Source organism: Tenrec ecaudatus, chromosome 1 (assembly GCF_050624435.1).
Source record: "Tenrec ecaudatus isolate mTenEca1 chromosome 1, mTenEca1.hap1, whole genome shotgun sequence".
Lineage (NCBI taxonomy): Eukaryota > Metazoa > Chordata > Mammalia > Afrosoricida > Tenrecidae > Tenrec > Tenrec ecaudatus.
Genome location: NC_134530.1, coordinates 155761633 through 155781232, shown reverse-complemented (window position 1 = coordinate 155781232; position 19600 = coordinate 155761633). Strand labels below are relative to the sequence as shown.

The window sequence follows — 19600 nt, the reverse complement described above, 5'->3', positions numbered from 1 at the left end:
TGCACCCACAAGGCCTGGAGCAAGTTTGAACAGGTAGAAATATAGAAATATAGAGCACGCCCTACCAGAGAAGCAGTGTGCAATTCACCTCCACGCAGGGAAGAAGGGGAAGGGAGGGAACGCTGAAGCATGAGAGAGTTAGCTCATCAGGGTTTCTGAGCACTGGAAAAGGGATCATTCAGGAGAGACTGCAGAATTCTTTCCCAGGGGAGCTTAGAAGCAGGTCCCACACCTTCTCAAGGGTTGGGTTGTGATCTCTTGATCACAGAGAGCCAGATGCAGGATGCCTCAAGTCCCTGTACAGCTGAGGTTCTGAAACAAAGCTTCCAAGTGAACATTCAGAGGGACATTTACAAGTAGCAGGTCCAACCCAATTTAATGAGAAACTGAAGCCCAAGGAAGATAAGATTGCCTAATTCCACTCTCCCCTTTTCTTTCCTTCTGCTTATTGAATGGAGGTCCTGTGGTTCCAGACCAGTAGAGGCACCTTGGAAGAAAGGCCTGGTGAGGTACTGCTCAAAAACTAGTCACTGATATCCGTACAGAGCACAGTTCTATTCACACACATGGGGTAGCTCAGTTACAGCTGATTTATATTTATTGGGAGCCGTGTTTGTACGTAGGAGCCCTGGTGGCCTGGCAGTTACACGATCTGGTGTCAACTTGAGACTATTAAGAGCAAAGGGGTCGAGTCTAGGATGACCCATTTGGAGGTGCTAGGAAGATAAATAGCTCACTGGAGGCCAGACATACACTCTCTCCCTGCGAGACATTCCTGGTGATAAGCCACATGGGGCTGCATTGATGGAACCACTACCCAGGAGCTGGAGGAGCCACGTGGAGACCCACACCAGCGCTGAGATGCTTTCACCACCACTGGATTCACAAGACTTTCCACCCACTGGCCTATGATCTCCCTGCATTCAGCATCACTGCATGGCTGCGTGAGTCTAAAGAGGAATTTATAGACTAGTGTCGACATACGGGGTAATATTGAACTTATGGAGTTGATCTGGGATGCTTTCTTAATGTACAATTACTCTTTGATATAAAGTTCTCTCTTATACACATCTATGAGTTTGTTTCTCTAGTCAACCTGGACTAACACAGGCTGCTAACTGCAAGGTCAGCAGTTCGATACCAGCATTGCTCCAACAAGGGTAAAAGATGAAGCTTTCTACTACTATGCCCATAAAGTTAGTCTCAGAAAATCAACTCGATGGCAGCGAGTATGGTGTTTTGGTTTTGTACGTATTTACAAGGAACCCTGTCGGCACTGTTGGGTAAACATTGTAAGGCTAATCACATGTCCGTGGTTCAAACCAACCAGCGGCTCCAAAGGAGAAAGATGAGGCTGCCTGCTCCCATAAAGATTTGCAGCCTCGCAAACCATCTGTAGCTCGGGTCACTGTGAGTCAGGGCCCACTCCATGGTGCTGTATTTTGGGGTTTTATTTGCAGATATACAGTATTATGCTAAGCCCTTTCAACACAGTCCCAGTCCTCAAGGGACTCACGGTGACAGACACACCAAAGTCCATCATCACCATGAGTGCTGTGACAGGTGGACCAACGGATGCTGCGAAGATAGCAACATGAAGCAGGAGACACGTCTGGGTAAATGCCCCAGGAATGTGGCCAGCTCGGGGCATATCCAGGGACCCCTGATTTTCCTGCTGAGCCGCAGCCTCAGAGAATATCAGCGATTCTGGGGCAGCGAGGGGATGCTGTTCTCCACCCCACATTTAAGTTCCTGACCCTGCTAATGCTCTGTCAGTTTCCAAGGCTCAGCAACTTCTCTTCCACAAAACCTTTGCCAACAACCCCTGCTCCTACTTCCGCTCCTATGTCACCAGTGTCGTGTTTCACAAGCGGCTGTCTTCTCTTTGACCTGCAGCTTCCTTCTCAGCGACACCAAGTTTCCCTCCCTACGCCAGGGCTAGGTATTCAAATGCTCCCTCTATCTGGGTTGTTAAATCTTTCTCCGTCGTGCTCGCTCGCTTCCCTAATCTGTGCTGTAAATATCAGCACGCACCCCTAGCAGGTGCCAAACATCACACCGGAGGCCATGCATTATTCTCAGCACTGCCCGCAGAGAAAGGGTGAAACGATGCCCATTTTCGACATGAGAAAAAGGCACTTAAAGATGGCAAACCAGCCCAGGAACCCGGAAGTCATCACCATGGGCAAGCTCTGAGCCTGTACCTAAGGAAGAGCCGGAGAGCAAGACAAGACGCTAACACGATCAGGTCAGAGGCAAGGGCCGACCGTCCGTTCCAGGCAGAAACCTTGGACGGATTTACCAGTAATGAGAAGCCCAAACGCAGCACCAAGGAGCCCCACCTTCTATCACGAATCGTGTCTGGGAGTTCGGTGTGGCTGTTACAATAACTTGCAGAAGGGGCCCTGGTGGCATCGTGGTGATGTGTTGGGCTACTAACCACAAGGTCAGAAGTGTGAAACCAATAGCTACTCTGTGGCAGAAAGAGGCAGCTTTCCAGTCTTGTAAAGATTTACAGTCTGGGAAGCCCCCAGGGGCAGTTCTCCCCTGCCCAGGGGCTGCTAGCCCTCAGAGTAGACTTGATGGCTGAGAAGGAGTAAGCTCGAGGTAGCAAGAAAATGGTCAACCGCGGGACATCCTATAATCAACGCCTGAAACAAAATGTGTATGAAAACGGATTTGCTCTGTAAACATTCACCCAGTTCGCAAAAAAATAAATAAATAAATAAGCAAATGAATTCATTAAAGAGTTCAGCAATAATTAAAGGGAATAGAAGGAAGAACAGTAAAATTGAAGTGTGTTTTCAGGCATCCTGTTGGCTAAAGCAATGATCATGCTCTGTGTTGGGGAGGGGGCAGGGGGAAAGGGACTAAAAATGGTACCACCTTTTCTGAAGACAATTTGTCAGTATGTAAGCACATTTTCCATTCATTCCTTTATACGCAGTAACTACACTTTAAGTAATGGGTGACCATGCAGAGGAAATAAAACCTTCCTTTGAAGTGGGCAGCCCAGGACGAAGGGTCAGGTTCAAAGTTCAACTGTAGAGAAGAGGAGTTGGACCAGAGAGCTAACCTCATCCATCACATTCTTCCTTCCCTCATGCCCACGGCTGCACCGGATCCTGTGGTTTCCTCATCATTCCCACTGGACTATAGGTTCCCAGAATTCCACCCCATTCTTGCCAAGCTAAACTCAAGCACAGAAACAGCACTTTAAGAAACCACACACACACACACACACACACACACACACACACACACACACGCAGAGTGTCTAGCTATAAAGTGCTCTCCTCTCCTTCTCCTTTTCCTTCTTCCTCTCTTTGCCCTATTCTTGAGGCTCACCTTGCTCAAGCCAAAACCAAATCCACTAGTGATTCTGACTAGCAATGACCCCACAGGACAGAACAGAACTGCCCCACAGGGCTTCTAAGACTGTCATCTTTATGGAAACAGACCGCCAAATCTTTATTCCACAAAGAGGCCGATGTGTTCTAATTTATAGACAAAATGTACATGCTTAACCTCAGCGCCACTAGGTCTCTTGACTTACCCTCTAGTGGCTCTATACCCTCAAGACTACTACCCCTCAAATCAACCTTTGGCACTAGGAAGGCTGAAGCATTTCAAATCAGTGTTCAATCGGTTAGTGTCCCAGGCAGGGAATTGCCTTAAGAGACACCAGCTCACCCACAACTAGAACCAGGGCTCCCCATATTGATCAGTTAACTGGTTTCCATGGTTTCTCACAGTCAACTGGCCCCTCTGCCCATTCAGACAACACATTTATTGAGAGCCAGCCTACCTATCCCCCTCAACCCCTCGCACGCTCAGGCACTGCCCCTTCCATAGGGCATATCTCAACCCCCCATGATTTTGCACTATGCTGCCAACCCCAGCCCTCCACTATGCGTGACGACCTATCCTAATGTCCACGCCCTCCTCGTCTGCCGCTTGGTCATTCCATGGAGGCTCGCCTATTGTGTCGCTGAGACGCTGCAAGCATTGGTGTGTCAGACACCAGCAGAGTCACCCAGAGTGGATGGGTTTCAGTGGAGCTTCCAGACTAAGACAAGCTGAAGAAAAAGGCAAGACTTACTTCCAAAAAGTAGCCAATTTTTCATAGCGAAACATCATCTACGGCAGTGCTGGATGGCGAGCCCATAGACTAGAGAAAAAATAACTCCCTGCCATCGAGTCAATGCCGCCTCACGGTGACCCCGTGGGTCTCTGAGACTCTAACCCAGTCTTTCTCCATGGAGCCACTGTTGGTTGGTAGCTGTCGACCATGCAGTTCGCAACCCATGTGTAACCACAGACTAGACGAAACGCACAATACACAGCGGCCACTACCTATGATCAAAAGCATGGGAAACCTTGAAAATAGTGCAGAACCAGCAGTGTTTCATTCTGTTGTGTTTGGAAGCACCATTTTGTTTTTAAGTTAATCATTTTACTGAGGGGCTCTGACTAGTCTTGTAACAATCCACCTTTCAATAGTATTAAGCACACCGGTACATATGTTGTCATCACCATTTCCAAAACACTTTCTTTCTACTTGAGCCCTTGGTATCAGCTCTTTTTTTCCTCCTCCCTCCCACCCTCCTAAATCCTTGATCAATTATATATTATTATAGTTGTTTCGTGTCTTACACGGTCCGTTGTCCCCCTTCACCCACCCTACTGCTATTTGTCACCCCAGGGGCTGTATATCCAACCTTGTGATGGGTTCCCCTTTCCCCCCTATCCCCCTACCCTCATGACATTGCACTCCCACTACTGCCCCTGAGGGGTTTATCTGTCCTGAATTCCATGTGTTGAGAGCTCTTATCTCTACCAATGTGTGTACTCCAGTCTAGCCGATTTTTAAGGTAGAACTAAGTCACGGTAGTGAGCGAGAGGAAGCATTCAGGAACTAGAGCAGCGGTTCTCAACCTGTGGATCGAGATCCCTTTGGGGGTCAAATGACCCTTTCACAGGGGTCACCCGATTCATAACAGTAGCAAAATTACAGTTAGGAAGTAGCAACGAAAATAACTTTATGGTTGGGGGGGGGGTCACCACCACATGAGGAACTGTATGAAAGGCTCACGGCATGAGGAAGGTGGAGAACCACTGGACTAGAAGCACTGCTTTGAAGGCAACTAACCACTTTCTTCTCCAGCATCCCAAGATCCTCCCCGCCCCCTCCTCCTCCCCCTCCTCTGCCCTCCCGGACACTCCTGCTCCCAGCTCCCCTTGGGCTGCAGCTCGGCCCTGCAGCTGGGAGGAACAGAAACTGTCTACATTTGGTGTCCTCCCCCTCCCCGTCCCTCAGCCACTGTTCTGCTTCAAAGACGCTTGCTCCTGACAAACTGCCAACTCAGCAGCAGAAATCCACAGCACGTTTCTCAAGTCTGCACTTGCTTGCTTTGCCAAGGAGGCTGCGCTTGGCCTCGGGGCAACTCTAACATGGCTTGCACCACTGATTTAAATCGAACTCAATGAGAAGGCAAGTATGCCCTGGTTTGAACAGATTTGATCTTGACTCACTGGGTGGTTAGTTAACTTTCTGCAAACTAAAGCCTTGGGTAAATGTGCTGAGTTAAATATAGTCTCTTCAAAGATGGACTTTCACGTGTGTGCCTTGTATCTTTCTTAAAATTCTGAGATAAAGACAGAAAGGTACTTCAGTAGGTTAAATGCATTAAACTGAAAACCAACCTCACTACCAGGAGTCCGTTCCCCCCACAGGGACCCTACAGGGCAGAGTCGAATGGCTCCTTTGCTTTTCCAAGGCTGTTCGTCTCTAGGAGAGCAGGGAGCCTCGTCTTCTTCGGCAGGCCATGGTGGGCAGCCCAGGGTGCAACCCACTACAGCATGAGGTTAAATGCGCTACTTAGTGAACCCTGGTGGTGCAGGGGCAACCCATCATCTGCTCCCAGAAACATTTGCAGTTTCAGAAATTCTGTTTTGGGTCACTTTGAGTCAGAAAAGGTGACATAGTGGGTTAGGCATTGGGCTGCTAACCACAAGGTCAGCAGTTCCAAGCCACCAGTCATTCCTTGGGAGAAAGATGAGGCTTTCTGCTCCCATCACGAGTTATAGCCTGGGAAACCCCCAGGAGCAGTTCTAGAGAGTGGCTACTCAGTCAACTTGATGGCAGTCAGGTGGCTTTTGTTTTGTTCTGGGGGTGGCGGGTGTAGGGGACCTGCCTGGACAAGTAATGAAGCAAAAGAATATTCTTCTTCAAGTACATCACATGTAGAGTATCATTTCGTGAAACTTTATTATGTTTAAATGTAAATATGTATCCTTGTTACATGCATCTGTGTGTACTGAGTTATGATGTAAAATTTGTTTCTTATTTTGAGTTCTGGTGAAACTTCAAATGGCATTGATGAATAGTAAGATTGTTCATATCTATCTTCCTCTATATTCCTATTTATTTATGAGGTGATACCTGGGGACAAAGAGAGGCACACAGGCCGAGTTGTTTGAAGAGGATGCTTTATTGCTTGAAGCCAGTGTTTTTCAAACTTTTTTAGTGCTCTCTCCTTAAAACAGCCAAAACACACCTAAGTTGTGATTAGATGCTCACATACCACACACATCCTTCTCACAGTGAAGGAAATTTCACGAAACAATTGTGCACCTTGCTGTGGGTAATCGCTCTGGGATATATCCTATTTTGTTTTCATAAATGCCGCCCATGACCTTTGAAAGCATTCCTTTATCTGCTCATGAGTTGAGTGACTTGCTGTAAGCAGTGAAAGGATCATTCTGAGCAGTGGTTCTCAACCTGTGGGTCGCGACCCCTTTAAGGGGTCTAGGGGAATGGTCATGCCATGAGAAAGAGAGAGAGCGAACTAGGTTGGCTTAGAGGCTGGCTCAGAATACAAAGGCTTGAAAACTGAGGGCCTCTGGCTGGTCCCAGTTCCCACCAGTGGTATTTTTAAAATAAATAAATAATGGGGGGAGGGGCAGTTGGCACTACACAATAACAAGGCATAATATGAAAGGGCCCCTTTTAGGGGGAAGCTCAAGATTAAGTGACCTTCTAAAGCTGACACTTTACAATGGCCCAGCCCTCCCAATGGGCCTACCATGACCAGCAGATATGTTACTGTTGTTGCTTGATGCCGTAATGTCAGATCTGACTCATACTGACCCTGTGCACAACAGAGTGAAACACTGCCCGGTCTTGCGCCAGCCTCACCATGGTTCTTATGTTTGAATCCATTGTTGCAGTCCATGTGTCAATCCATCTTGTCACGGGCCTCCCTCTTGTTTCGCTGCCCCTCTCCTTTACCAAGCATCACGTCCAGGGACTGGGCGCGCCTGACATCACGTCGAAAGTACTTGAGACAAAGTCTCGACATCCATGCCTCGAAGAAGCACTCGGGCTGTACTGCTTGCAAGACAGATTTGTTGGTTCTTCTGGAAGTCCGTGGTTCTTTCAATATTCTCCACCAGCCCCATAATTCAAATGCATCAATCATTCTTCAGCCTCCCTTATTCAATGGCAGCTGACAAAGGTCCTCCTTTCTGGGCAGGTATTTTCAAAGCTGGAAAGGGTTCCGTAAAGGATCCCCACGGCCTAGTGGTGGTGACGCATGGCCATGGCTGCGATCAGAAAGGTTGGCAGTTGGAAGCCATCAGCAGGGGCTTTCTACTCCCTTCAACAGTTCATCTCGGAACTTGCTGGGCAGTTCTACACCCTGCCATATCGGGTCGCTCTCAGTGAGCACTGACGTACGCGATGGCAGTGAGTTTTAAAGCGTTCTGTAAGTGTCAGCTGCAGACTTCACTTCCACTGTGTGTCAGTCCCCAGACTGGCAGCAGTCTGCCAGTCTCCATAACCTATTGCAGGGTCCGGCTCCCCGCCCCACCCCACTCGCCAAGGCTGTTAGGTTTGTAAATTTGTATTAGAAAGTGGTAAAGGCGCTCCTGTGACTGCTGCTTCCCTGAGCATCGAAAATACCATGGCTAGGGTCTGGTGATCCTGTCCTCAGAGTAGCCTCCTTGCTTTTTAACACTTTAAATAAAGCAAGGACTAAGGTGCGCCTGGGCCCAGCCATGGTATTTTCAATTGCCTCATATGCATGTAAGAGTTTGACATTGAATACAGAAGACTGAAGAAGAATCAATGCATTTGAATTACGGTGCTGGCAAAGAACATGGAAAGTCCCAAGGACTGCCAAAATGAACAAACGGATCTGTCTTAGAAGTCCAGCCAGGAGATATGGGCCCTTACTTCCTTAGAGGTAAGGATGGGGGGACTTCGTTTTATCTTACATACTTGGGATATGTTGTCAGGAGAGATCAATCCCTGGAGAAGGACATCATGCTTGGTAAAGTGAAGAGCTGGCAAAAAAACAGGAAGGCCCTGAGCAAGATGGACTGATGCAGTGGCTGCCACAATGGCCTCAAACATGACAACAATTGTGAGACGGGCTGGACTGTGCTTTATTCTGTTGTACACAAAGTCACTTTAAGTTGGAAACCACTTGATGGAACCTAACAACCAAAACAAACAACAGTCTGCCCAGTCTGTTGCCCTAAGTGTGTGTCAAAACTGGTTTGCAAACCACCCCGGAGCCAAGGTCAGTGACAGCAAGCCTACCACCAGAGAGGAGAGGGAAACATGCTGGAGCTCCACCTCCCCGCCAGGATGTCCAGAGTCAGGCCCTAAAACCCTTGTGCACCAGGCCAGGCCACAATGACACCGCCCTCCCCCCCTTTCTCTACAATTCCAGCAGGCAGTGAAATGGCCAACTTGGCACTGAAGTGCTGTCTTACTGGGTCCACCCATGGTTTCATCTGTGTTAGTGACGCTGCCCAACTAGACTACAAGCTTCTTAAAGGCAGAGTGGAAGGGAACTTCTCTGGGTACAAGAAAAGAGCTGGGAAGGTGGATTCCGTGCCAGGGTGGGTGGAAGTGGGAGGTTCCATGGAAAACAGCCTCTGACAGACAGGTGGACAAGGAGGGCCCCAGGCAGTTTTGAGGACCAAGAGGTGTGGCAAAGCTGAAACATCATCAGCTGCCTTGAAGGGCTAAGGAGACCCTGGTTAAGAGGTAGGCCAATGCCTAGAGTGGGAAGTGGGTTGATTTGAGTTTTTTGTTTTTGGCTTGGGCTGAGTTTTATTGTTTGTGTCGCTAATGGGGGTGGTAGGAGGCCAGGCCTGGACAAGGAGAGAGTCTAGGAGGATGGGTGAGAGTGGGGACGTGCAGGAGCTGAAGAGGAAGGCTCGTTAATCTCTTTTGAGATACAGCTACCAAACTTCAAAGGTCTTTTTCATGCAAGGTGGATCATATCTGAAGGAGGAGTTCCTGGTGTGTCACAATGCAAAGGTAGCCAATGAGTTGGAAAGACTTGCTCAGGAAAATAAACTTTCGGGGGACGTTTGGAAGAGACAGGATTCTGGGTCAGCCTGGTCATTCCAGGTCAGAAGTAAGGCACTGTGGCCTGATCCAGGTGGAGGGGCAAGGCATGGGCCCAGCGTCAGGCGGCGGCCCCCTGCCGGCCCCCTGCTCTCAGAGCGCTCCCCCAGAGGCCCAGGGGGCGGCGAAAGCATGCAGGAGTCTTGCATCAGACTAAAGGCAGGCATGGCGTTTGCTGCCCCAACAGGGCCGCCTGCCCCAGCAGCTTCCTCAGCAGCCACCAGACTGCAGACCGCGTGGGGATTTGCTCTAGGAGGGGCCCCTGGTTCCAGAGCTCCCCGAAGGAAGCCACTTTGGCGTCCCTGCCCCCTCGGGTCCCTGCCGCGCGTGGACCGGCAGCTGGGCCGCTGCTCGCCCGGGCGCTGGCGTGGCGCGTGGGCATCTCGCGGCGAGCCGGCAGGACCAGTTGGAGCAGCCTGCGCGTTGCAATGCCCGAGGGAGGCAAGCCAACGGGAACCAGGCTGTTGCAAACTAAACAAAAAAGTTTGCATCTCGCGGCCCGCCGCCGTGGGTTCGTCCCTCCCAAATCCTCCATCTCTGGAGGCCCCCCGGGTGACGGATACCCGGAGGGAGGGCAGGGACGCGCTGGCCAGGGCACGGTGGCCAGTGGCCAGGACCCACGCCCTTTGCCGCTTGCATTACCTGCAGCTCGGCGATCAGCTCCTCCTTGCTCAGATTCTGCTTCTCCACCACCCGCAGCCCTCCATCTTGCAGGATCTGCCGGCAGCAAGGATCCAGGCTATCGCTGATGAGCACTTTCCGCATATCGGCGAAGGCCATGGCTGAAGTCGCTCTCCGAACGCGCGGCGTCCCTCTGCGCAGGAACTTAACCGAAGCACCGCCGCTCGGCCTGGAGCTCGCGCAAGTGGGCAAGATTCTGGGGCTCCCGCTCCTCCGTTCCCTCCCCCTCCGGCCGCCAGCGCTTCTTTTGATTGGACAGAAAGGCTCCAACTCTTGGTGGCTCCGCCTTCTCCTTGCGGTTCCAGCTTGCCAGTTCAGCGCCCACTTTATTGTTCTCCCGAGATGAATCAATCTCTCAATCTCGGCAGAAGCGCCTCCCTGCTTACACCTGGTACGCAAATGAAGGCGCAAGTCTGCGCTGCTTAGCTGATTCATATCTGGAACAAACGAAGCCTAAGCGATCGGACTGGGAGAAAAAGAAGTTCTCATCTTTATTGTTTCCCCTCCTTCATGCATCATTTGCATATCGCGCGTTCGTGGAGGGCAACGATTATGTGCAAGGCACTGTGCTTGACTCTGCAGAAGTAGCCCATGTCTCTGGTGGCCAAGCACCCAGAAAAGAAACAAAAACAAACAAACAAACCCATTCTCTTTGCTGACTTCCATTCTACTGGGAGATATTTACCCCATAGGATTTCCAAGGCTGGGATCTACAGACACAGACTTCCACTCGCCCCCCACTCCCCCAGACTTTTAACCATGGGGCCACCGTGCTCCTGGGCCTAACATCAGAGCATAGGGAACCCAAACACAATGACAAGTCAGCTACAGGCTGCTAAAGCAAAGGCTGCACTTGGTAGTTCACCCAGAAGCGTATGGGTAGACGAGCCTGCGGGGCTACTGTACAGAGCCCGCTTTTCCTGTGCCACATTGCGTGCAAATCAACCCCCAAACCCACCAAGATCCGTCGCTAAGGAAACAGAAAGTACCGTCCACCTCCTCCCGCACAGCTGGTGTCTTTCAAACGCAGGCCTGAGGTCTGCAGCCCACCCTTGACTCCACTGTCCTGCCAGGCTGTGCACGGAGTTACTCCTAAAATCTCACTGCCACCGAGCCAATTCTCAGTCACCGCAACCCTACACGACAGGGTAAAACTGCCCCCAACACCCACTCACCCTGGGTTCCTAAAGCTATAACTCTTGACCGGCGTAGAAAGCCTCGTTTTACTCCTGTGGAGCGCCTGGTGGCTTCGAAGTACAGAACTCGTGGGTTAGCAGTCCAGCGCATAATCACTATACCACCAGGGCCCCGTGTACTGAGTTAGGATGCAAATATTAATTTCTGAGACACACACCGAGCTAGAATGCAGCTCTATAGACATATCCGATCTGTTTAATCACGGTATGCTTTTGCCCTCTATTGTTCAAGACAGTCTAATGCTAGATCCTTATCCTTTAGAATTATGCATTATCTAATCCAAATTTATGAAAATTTTGGATGGATTGTTCCTAGGTACTAAGGCTTCCGAATCAGATTTGACATCAAATCTCCCCGTAGAAAAGAGGGTAACTGGTCTCTTCTATTTAATTGTATGGATGCATCACTTTCCACACAGGCCAGCATGTGTGTGCCCTGCATTTCTCTCCTCTGTCTCTTCAGGAAGCACCCAACAGTCCTGACGGGGTGCCGCAGACAGTAGGCCTATGCCAGGAGGCTAATGGGAGGGGACACAGGAAGCACTTAAAAATATATTATTTTTCTTTCTCTCTCTTTTTTTTTTTTAACTATTACTTTTCTTCAAGCCTTCATGGGACCATCCCCTGTCTCCACCCAGTGGAGACTTTAAACCCGGTCATTGCACCTCTTTACAGCAAGTCAACCCACATGAATATGAAATGTCTGAAGTGAACCCAGAGGGCCTGCCAGACCTGAACCCTTTATTATTTTTTCCATATTATATTTTCCTTATTATGTATGTCCTTCAAACCAAAAAACTAAATGTACGTCACAGATACCTTCAACATAGTCCAAGTCCCAAATGACCCAAAACCAAGCTCAGTGCCATTGACTCAGGGCTGACTCATAGCAACCCCCTGTGGGTTTCCGAGACTGACTGTGTAGGAGAGTAGAAAGCCCAGTCTTTCTCCCGAGGAGCTGCTGCTCTTTTTGAACTGCCGACCACGCTGATCACGCTGAACCACTCTACCACCCGGGCTCCCATAGTCCAAAAGGAAAGATCTTTCTAATCTTTTAGGAAAATACTGAAAAATGGAAACCAAATTATTTCCAGGTGGAATCGACGGTGTCCTTAAAAGGACGGAGTTTAAGTTTTACCACAAAACACACAACTTCTAAAAAAATAAAAAAAAATTAAATTAAATTAAAAAAATTTAAAAAAAACAAACAACTTCTACAAGTGCTTCCTCCCGCATTTAAATTCGAATAGCATTGGTTGTTTCAAGTCATCTCACAAGGGGCTTTGTAACTGATGCATGCAAACACCCCCTACCTTGTGCTCTCCATTCTCATTTCGTTAAGAGCACGTTACACACTCACACACGCCACCCCATCCCTGCCATGATGCTACCTATCCTCCCGGGTGGCACGAGTGGTTTGCAAGCTCTTCTAACCTAAGGTTGGCAGTTCAAACCCACTTGGTGACTAAATGGGAGAAATACCTGGCGGGCTGTGTCCATAAAAGATTCTATGGCCAAACTACAGTGTCTCCCTGCCCCAGCCTCCTCCCCTCGCCCCCCCGCCCCAACACACACACACACACACACACACACTAACTACTGAGGCTGCTTGTGTAAAATTAAATGCCTCGTGGGCTTGGGTTCCTGGGCTTGGAGGTTTAGGATCCTACTTTCATGGACGTCTCATTTAAAAGGAGAGGTGGACGGTTGCACAGCGTAGAAATGGTGGGTGTTTTGCTGCGTGTCTTCCAACAGAGCCAACAACGATTCCTTTCTTTTTGGCTTTAAACAACGCACGTGTACTATCTCACACTTCTGTAGGTTGGAAGTGTGACTTAGGTGTCACTGGACTAAGCCAGGGTGTGGACAGGACTGCATTTCTTTCTGGAGGCCTAAGAAAGAATCTGTTTTCTTGATTTTACTGAATTTTTTTGTCTTAGAAAGAAAGAAACCCAGCAATTAAAGTGTATCGTATTGACTGGGGTGATGATTGCACAACTTTTCTTAATATGATCACATGATTAAATCATCCACTATGTGAAGAATATGGCGATAAAACATTAGTTTATTATTAAATACGTATCATAAAAGAGGGCTGTGGGTTACGGAAGGATTTCTCCCCAGCTGTCTCCCCCACATATATGCCGAACAGCTGCTTGGGAATGACTACACTTGGAAGTCATCAGAAGTAGGTCAGGGGTTATGCTCCCTAAGAGCTTCAGCCATCTAGGGCAAGCAGTCACCACTGTTTATCCCACAACAAGTAGGGCCCACTTCCTTCTGATCAGGATAGTAGTTGTCTGTTTCCTTGTAGGAGACCCCAGAGAGGTCAAACCCACCCAAGGGTGACCAAGGTTAGGCCGCCATCATGAATCTAGGATCTGCCCATCTTGCCATATGTATATCCCCAATCCCTCCCCTTCCTATTGCGTGTAAATCCCTAGATCACCCCCTCTCATTACTGTATTACCTATAGCACAACCCCTTCCTGTGACGTATGTCCTCATGTGTAATTAGGAGGCTTGCATGTCCCCAGAGAATATAAAAGCCTGGGCTAGCATTAAACTCTCTCTCCCTCCACGTGGACCACCGAGTGGGGCTGAGGTGAGCATGCTACCATGAATTGTGTCTGACTCCATTTATTTCAATACTTCTCTTCTATCTCTCATGTCTCTATAACTTTACTATGACCTTTACTTATTATCGCTATACAATTGTCCCTACCGGACCCGTAATGATGTGCTAGAGGCTGGCTTCTCCTGACAGATGGTAGCAGCCTGGGTGGCGTAGTGGCTGCTTTTCAGGAGAAAGACCAGGCTTTCTAGTCCGGTAAACTTGCAGTCTTGGACACGCACAGTTCTATTCCATCCTAGAGGGTCACTGTGAGTCACCTCCTCTAGAGTCCAAGATCCTGAAAGGTAGAGACCTCCCTAGCACAACCTGGGGCACCAGGAAATCTGGCAATGCCACTTTGATTTTACCTACAGGCAGCTGTTAGATTGGGGAATGGAATGCGAGCTCACCTTGGGTGCATGGAAGAATTACGACCATTTGAGATGCAAAAATGGCAAAAGGAGTTTAATTTTCTAGCTCGAGCTAGGGCTTTCCTCCCTCCGCTGCCCAGCGCAGCGGGGACCCAGCATTCAAAGGGGATCAGCCCTGAGTTCTTCGTTCTCCAGGCTCTTATAGGGCTAGGGGGCAAGGGGCAGTCCAGGGTTATTATTCTTTAAATTTATTGGAGAATATTTCTGGTGCCAGTCTTGTCCAGCAGTGACTGGCCAGAAGGGTCGCGTTTGTCCTCCCGATTGGTCTGCCGATGGTGGGTGGTCACCTGTTGGACACTGTGTCCCATTGGTCAGCGTGGGTCAGGCTACATCAGGCGGTGGTTTACGTCTGTTCCAGGAACCTGAAACTGAACCTTAGGCCCTTTCCGAGAAACCGAAACTTAGGCCCACCTCAGACTTTGGTTTTCCACAGCCTGTTCCAGCCCTGACCCAGGTGAACTGTACCTGTGCCCCGCACAGCCACTTAGCAAGGCTCAGAGGGGACAAAGATAAGTAAGTGACCACTTGTCCCCACTGCCTGAGGTTAAGTTCCCAATCTTAACTGCCCTAGGAAATAACCAGAGAGCAAAAGGACTGATTGCAGTAATCGACACATAGGCACGTAACCATACACCCCTCTCCAGGGGGAAGAACAGCAGAAAACATGGGGGAGGGAGATGGCGGTCAATGTGAGCTATGAAAATAATAATTGCCGATCTATCAAGGGGCCATGGTGGGGTGGGGGGGAGATAAAAAGAGAAGCCGATACCAAGAGCTCAATAGAAAGTAAATGCCTAGAAAAGAATGAAGGCAACATATGTACAAACATGCCTGGTGCCATCAATGTATGGATTGTGCCAAGCGTTGTAAGACCCCCAATAAAGTGATCTTTGATTAATAATAATACAAGAATGACATTTACAAAGACCCAGAGATAAAGGTAAGCATTGAGCTGTGAATGCAAAGGTTCAAACCCACCGATCCCCATGTGGGAGAAAGATGAGGCTGTCTGCTTCCAGATATAATTTTACTTGTTGGCACAGACGCCCTATAAAGCAGTCTAGTCTGTTCTAAAAACTCTCCGTGAATCAGAATCAGCCCCATGGCAGTGGGCTGGAGAAGTGGACAGCTGCACAAACAACGTTCAGGGATGAGCTCTACATTTAGGGGTGGGGGAGTGCTGAGATAGTTCATGAGACGAGACTGCAAATGGGCTATGGGTCGCTCGTGAAGGCTCTTACCTTGGGAAGGAGCTTAAGCATTACTCAACGGCAGTACAGATGCATGACAACGCTGTAAGATCCTAGAAGCTGTTCTTCTTTGATAGCCAGAGACCGTCTGCTTTTCTCATCACACTTTGCTAGAGCACCCATATCTTCAGTGAACTCTTCATGGGTATAAGTATTGAGGAGGGCCAGGTCATAAGAACTAAGTGTGTGCTCAAAATCCATTCATGTATCTATTGTTTAGCTATGCCCTTGATTCACATTAGAGATCTTATTGTTCTATTGAGGGACATCATAAATCATCCCATGGGGCACATGGTAATGCTATTGACATTATCATTCATTTATCTAATGGAATAGAATCTAAAATTCTGTTGAGAAAAAGGAAGCATACATATGTAAGGCAGTTTTTTAGACTAAAATACATGGATTTTCTACTTGTATAGATGAAAAATTTAAGTGAGTAGACACGATTTAAGCCACCGGTTCTCAAGCTGTGGGTGGTGACCCCTTTGGGTGTCAAATGACCCTTTCACAGGGGTCACCGGATTCATAACAGTACAAAATTACAGTTATGAAGTAGCAACTGTGTTGGTCTGGATAATTTAGAGAAACAAATCCACAGAAACTCATATGTGTAAGAGAGAGTTTTATATAAAGGGTACGTGCACATCAAGAAAACATCCCGTCCCAGTGCTGCCCAACCCCACAAGTCCAGCACTAACCCATTAACCCGTATGTCCAACACCAATCCACAAAGTCCTCCTACATCACACAAAGCACACACTATGATGCCAACTTCAGGGGGAAAGCCAAGTCAGTGAACGTGTAAGCTTCTCAGCGCTGGCAGGGATCTCCACAGGGCTGTTCCAGCACCCAGGGCTGCATTGAGGTAGGTCCATGGGGTTTCTCCTTGGGGATGTCTTGCAGGAAGTGAGCCTTCCCAGCTGAAGTAGGGAACTGGTTAAGGCAGCTGCACCCTGGTCCGACCATCACAAAGCAAGAGACCCGAGAACTCGAAAGGTGAGGCTCACTGAGCCATGTATCCCTCCGCCTTTCAATTAACCTCACATGTGTTTATCGGCCAGGTTGGCACAATAAACTACCTCACAACGAAAATGGTTTTATGGTTGGGAGATCACCACACCATGAGGAGCTGTATTAAAGGGTCACGGCATTAGGAAGGTTGAGAAGCACCGATTAAGCAAACAGTGAGGGTTGGAGATAGGGCAAAAATTTTAATATTATTCATTCACAAAGGCAGAACAATGCCTGCAAGACTCAGATACGTCATAAAAAGCAGAGTATGACAACAGCAGATATACGGTAATCTTGGGTTGCCTTTATTGGGCGCCTTCAAAGCAAGAGATTTGAACAAAAGTCCAATAACTTTGGGATAGGAGTTAGTCATCTGCTTCTCTTCTGAGGGCATTTCCGCTTGTCAGTCCAGGGGACTAATTCAGTTCCTTTAATCTACTACAGATATATTTAAGATAAAGTGCAGTTCACTTCGTGGGGTTTCCAAATTGAATCCTTCTGGTGTTACCTATGTTGGATGTTGTGAGCCTTTAAAGGACAGGATTTAAAGTCTCGGTTGCCTGTAGAACACAGTCTGGGTCACCGAGGGATGGATAGAAACTAGGCCCAAAGTGACCAATTAGGAAAACAATAACTGGCATATGCTCCCATTGGGGTGGGGGGGTGTCTATATAACAATGTTAAACCTTTATCCACTGGCAGGTTGTCCCACCTGGTTAACCCACCAATAGAAGTGAAATAATCTTCTCAGAGACAGACATCTTCTCTCCTCCCCCACCTTTTGATTTGGATTTCCTTTAAGGTTCACTGAGTAAGCGTGTCTGATGATTTGAGGTGATTGTAAAACACATTGTGTGACGGAAATGAACTGGTCTTCCCCCTCTTCCCTCAATATGAGGAGCCGACTCCAGCTGCGGGGAGGCCTCCTCCATTGAAATGGGCATGAAGATGTATAAATAAGCTGAGCCTTAGGCAGCCACACTGCCTTGTGGGTTGGTAGATTAGATAAGAAGATTACATGACCGGAGAACAAATTCCGTTGCCTTGTGTTGGTGTTTATTTTTATCGTAGTGGGTTTGTGCAGCATCTGTCCTTCTGATATTGACTAGCTTCGCTCCTGAGCAAATAATCAGAGAAACTGGATTATCCTCGCAAGCATGTGAAAGTTGGACCTTGAATAAAGAAGACTCAGCAGAAAAGAAAGCACAATCTAAGGAAGTGTTTCGTCAGACTTTACCCCTCCACACAAAATAACACCGTACAAAGAAGGCGTGCACATTAACAACTGTGAGAGCATTTGTCCCTTCGGGAAATCGTTCATGTGGAGTAGTGATGTGAGAAGCACTTTCTCTCTCGACACATGTGGACTCGCAGTCAAGAAAGGCCTTATGGGTGTAAAGAATGAGCTTTTTGAAGATGTAAGAATCAAATATAGGTGTACTATCATTGGGGGGGAAATCTGTACTCTGTGGTGATACCGGGAGGGTGGAGGGAAGGTGGGTGTGAACAGGGAACCGATCACAAGAATCTACATATAACCCCTTCCCTGGGGGATGGACAACAGAAAAGTGGGTGAGGGAGACGTCAGATAGTGTAAGACATGACAAAATAATAATAATTTATAAATTATCAAGGGTTCATGAGGGAGGGGGCAGGGAAGGAGGGGAAAATGAGGAGTTGATACCAAGGGCTCAAGTAGAAAGAAAATGTTTTGGGAAAGATGATGGCAACAAATGTACAAATGTGCTTGACACAATGAATGGATGGATGGATTGTGATAAGAGTTGTAAGAGGCCCCAATAAAATGATTAAAAACACATCTGTCCAGATAGGACAAGATATGACAAAATAACAATCTATAAATTATCAAGGGCTCATGAGGGAGGGGGGAGTGGGGAGGGAGGGGGGGGAAAAGAGGACCTGATGCAGAGGGCTTAAGTGGAGAGCAAATGCTTTGAAAATGATGAGGGCAAAGAATGTACAGATGTGCTTTATACAATTGATGTATGTATATGTATGGATTGTGATAAGAGTTGTATGAGCCCCTAATAAAATGTAAAAAAAATAAAATAAAATAATTTTAAAAAATCTGTACTCTGAGTTGTTCCTGTTAGTTTTAAGTTGATCTTGATCCTAAGTTACCTCCTATTCCAACTCTAATAAATTTCATAATTGTGACTATTTTCTGAGTCCTATATGGTCACTGCTGTGAATTATGGGAGCTAGCAGAAAAGTTGAGAGTGCCTTCAGACGGTTCAGTAGTGTTAGAGTTGGCAAAAAGATTGACAAGAGGAGGGATGTCTGACTTCTCACCCACAGAAATCAGTCTTGGTCTGATGCTGAAGGTGGCTCTCTCTCCCCTTCGTGAAATTAGAGGAGGTCTGCCATCCCTCCTGTAGCCTTGTTGTGTTGTTAGGTACCACTGAGTCTGTCCTCTGTACACCATAACCAAATGCTACCCAGTCCCGTGCTGTTCTCACAGCTGTTCAAATGTTTGAGCCCATTGATGCTGTCATTGAGTCAATCCATCTTGTCAAATGTCTTCCTCTTTTTCACTGTCCCTCCACTTTACCAAGCATGATGTCCTTCTCCAGGGACTGCTGTCTCCTGATACCATGTCCAAAATATGTGGGATGATGTCTTGTCATTCTTGCTGTCAAGGAACATTCTGGCTGTACTTCTCCTTCAACCTGAAATTTATCAAACATGTAATCAAGATGCATTGATGGTTAATGGTGATTGGAATGAAAAATTGAATCAAAGAGGAAAGAATGATAGTTAGAAGATCACACTAGTTTCTCAATCATTGCTAGAAAAATCCAAGACCCAACCTTCTTGGGGCAATGGGGGTCACGTGTCTATCCCTAAACCAATCACAGTGGCAGGAAGTAGGTTTGCTGATTGGTCCATTCTGAGTAAAGTGTTCACTTCGGATCTGAGGAAAAAGTTAGTTCCATCAAATATAGACTGGAAGTTTGAAGAAAGAAA

General features: G+C 47.9%; 1 protein-coding gene across 1 annotated transcript in view; it reads right to left on the bottom strand.

Moving 5' to 3' along the window:
- PHGDH (phosphoglycerate dehydrogenase) overlaps positions 1–10312 on the bottom strand; it is a 44136-nt gene extending 33824 nt beyond the window's left edge. The window contains exon 1 of the mRNA XM_075560111.1: positions 10070–10312. Coding sequence (XP_075416226.1) covers positions 10070–10207 — 138 coding nt within the window. The 5' untranslated portion in view covers positions 10208–10312. The remainder of the gene's footprint in view (positions 1–10069) is intronic.
- Positions 10313–19600: the final 9288 nt, after the last annotated feature.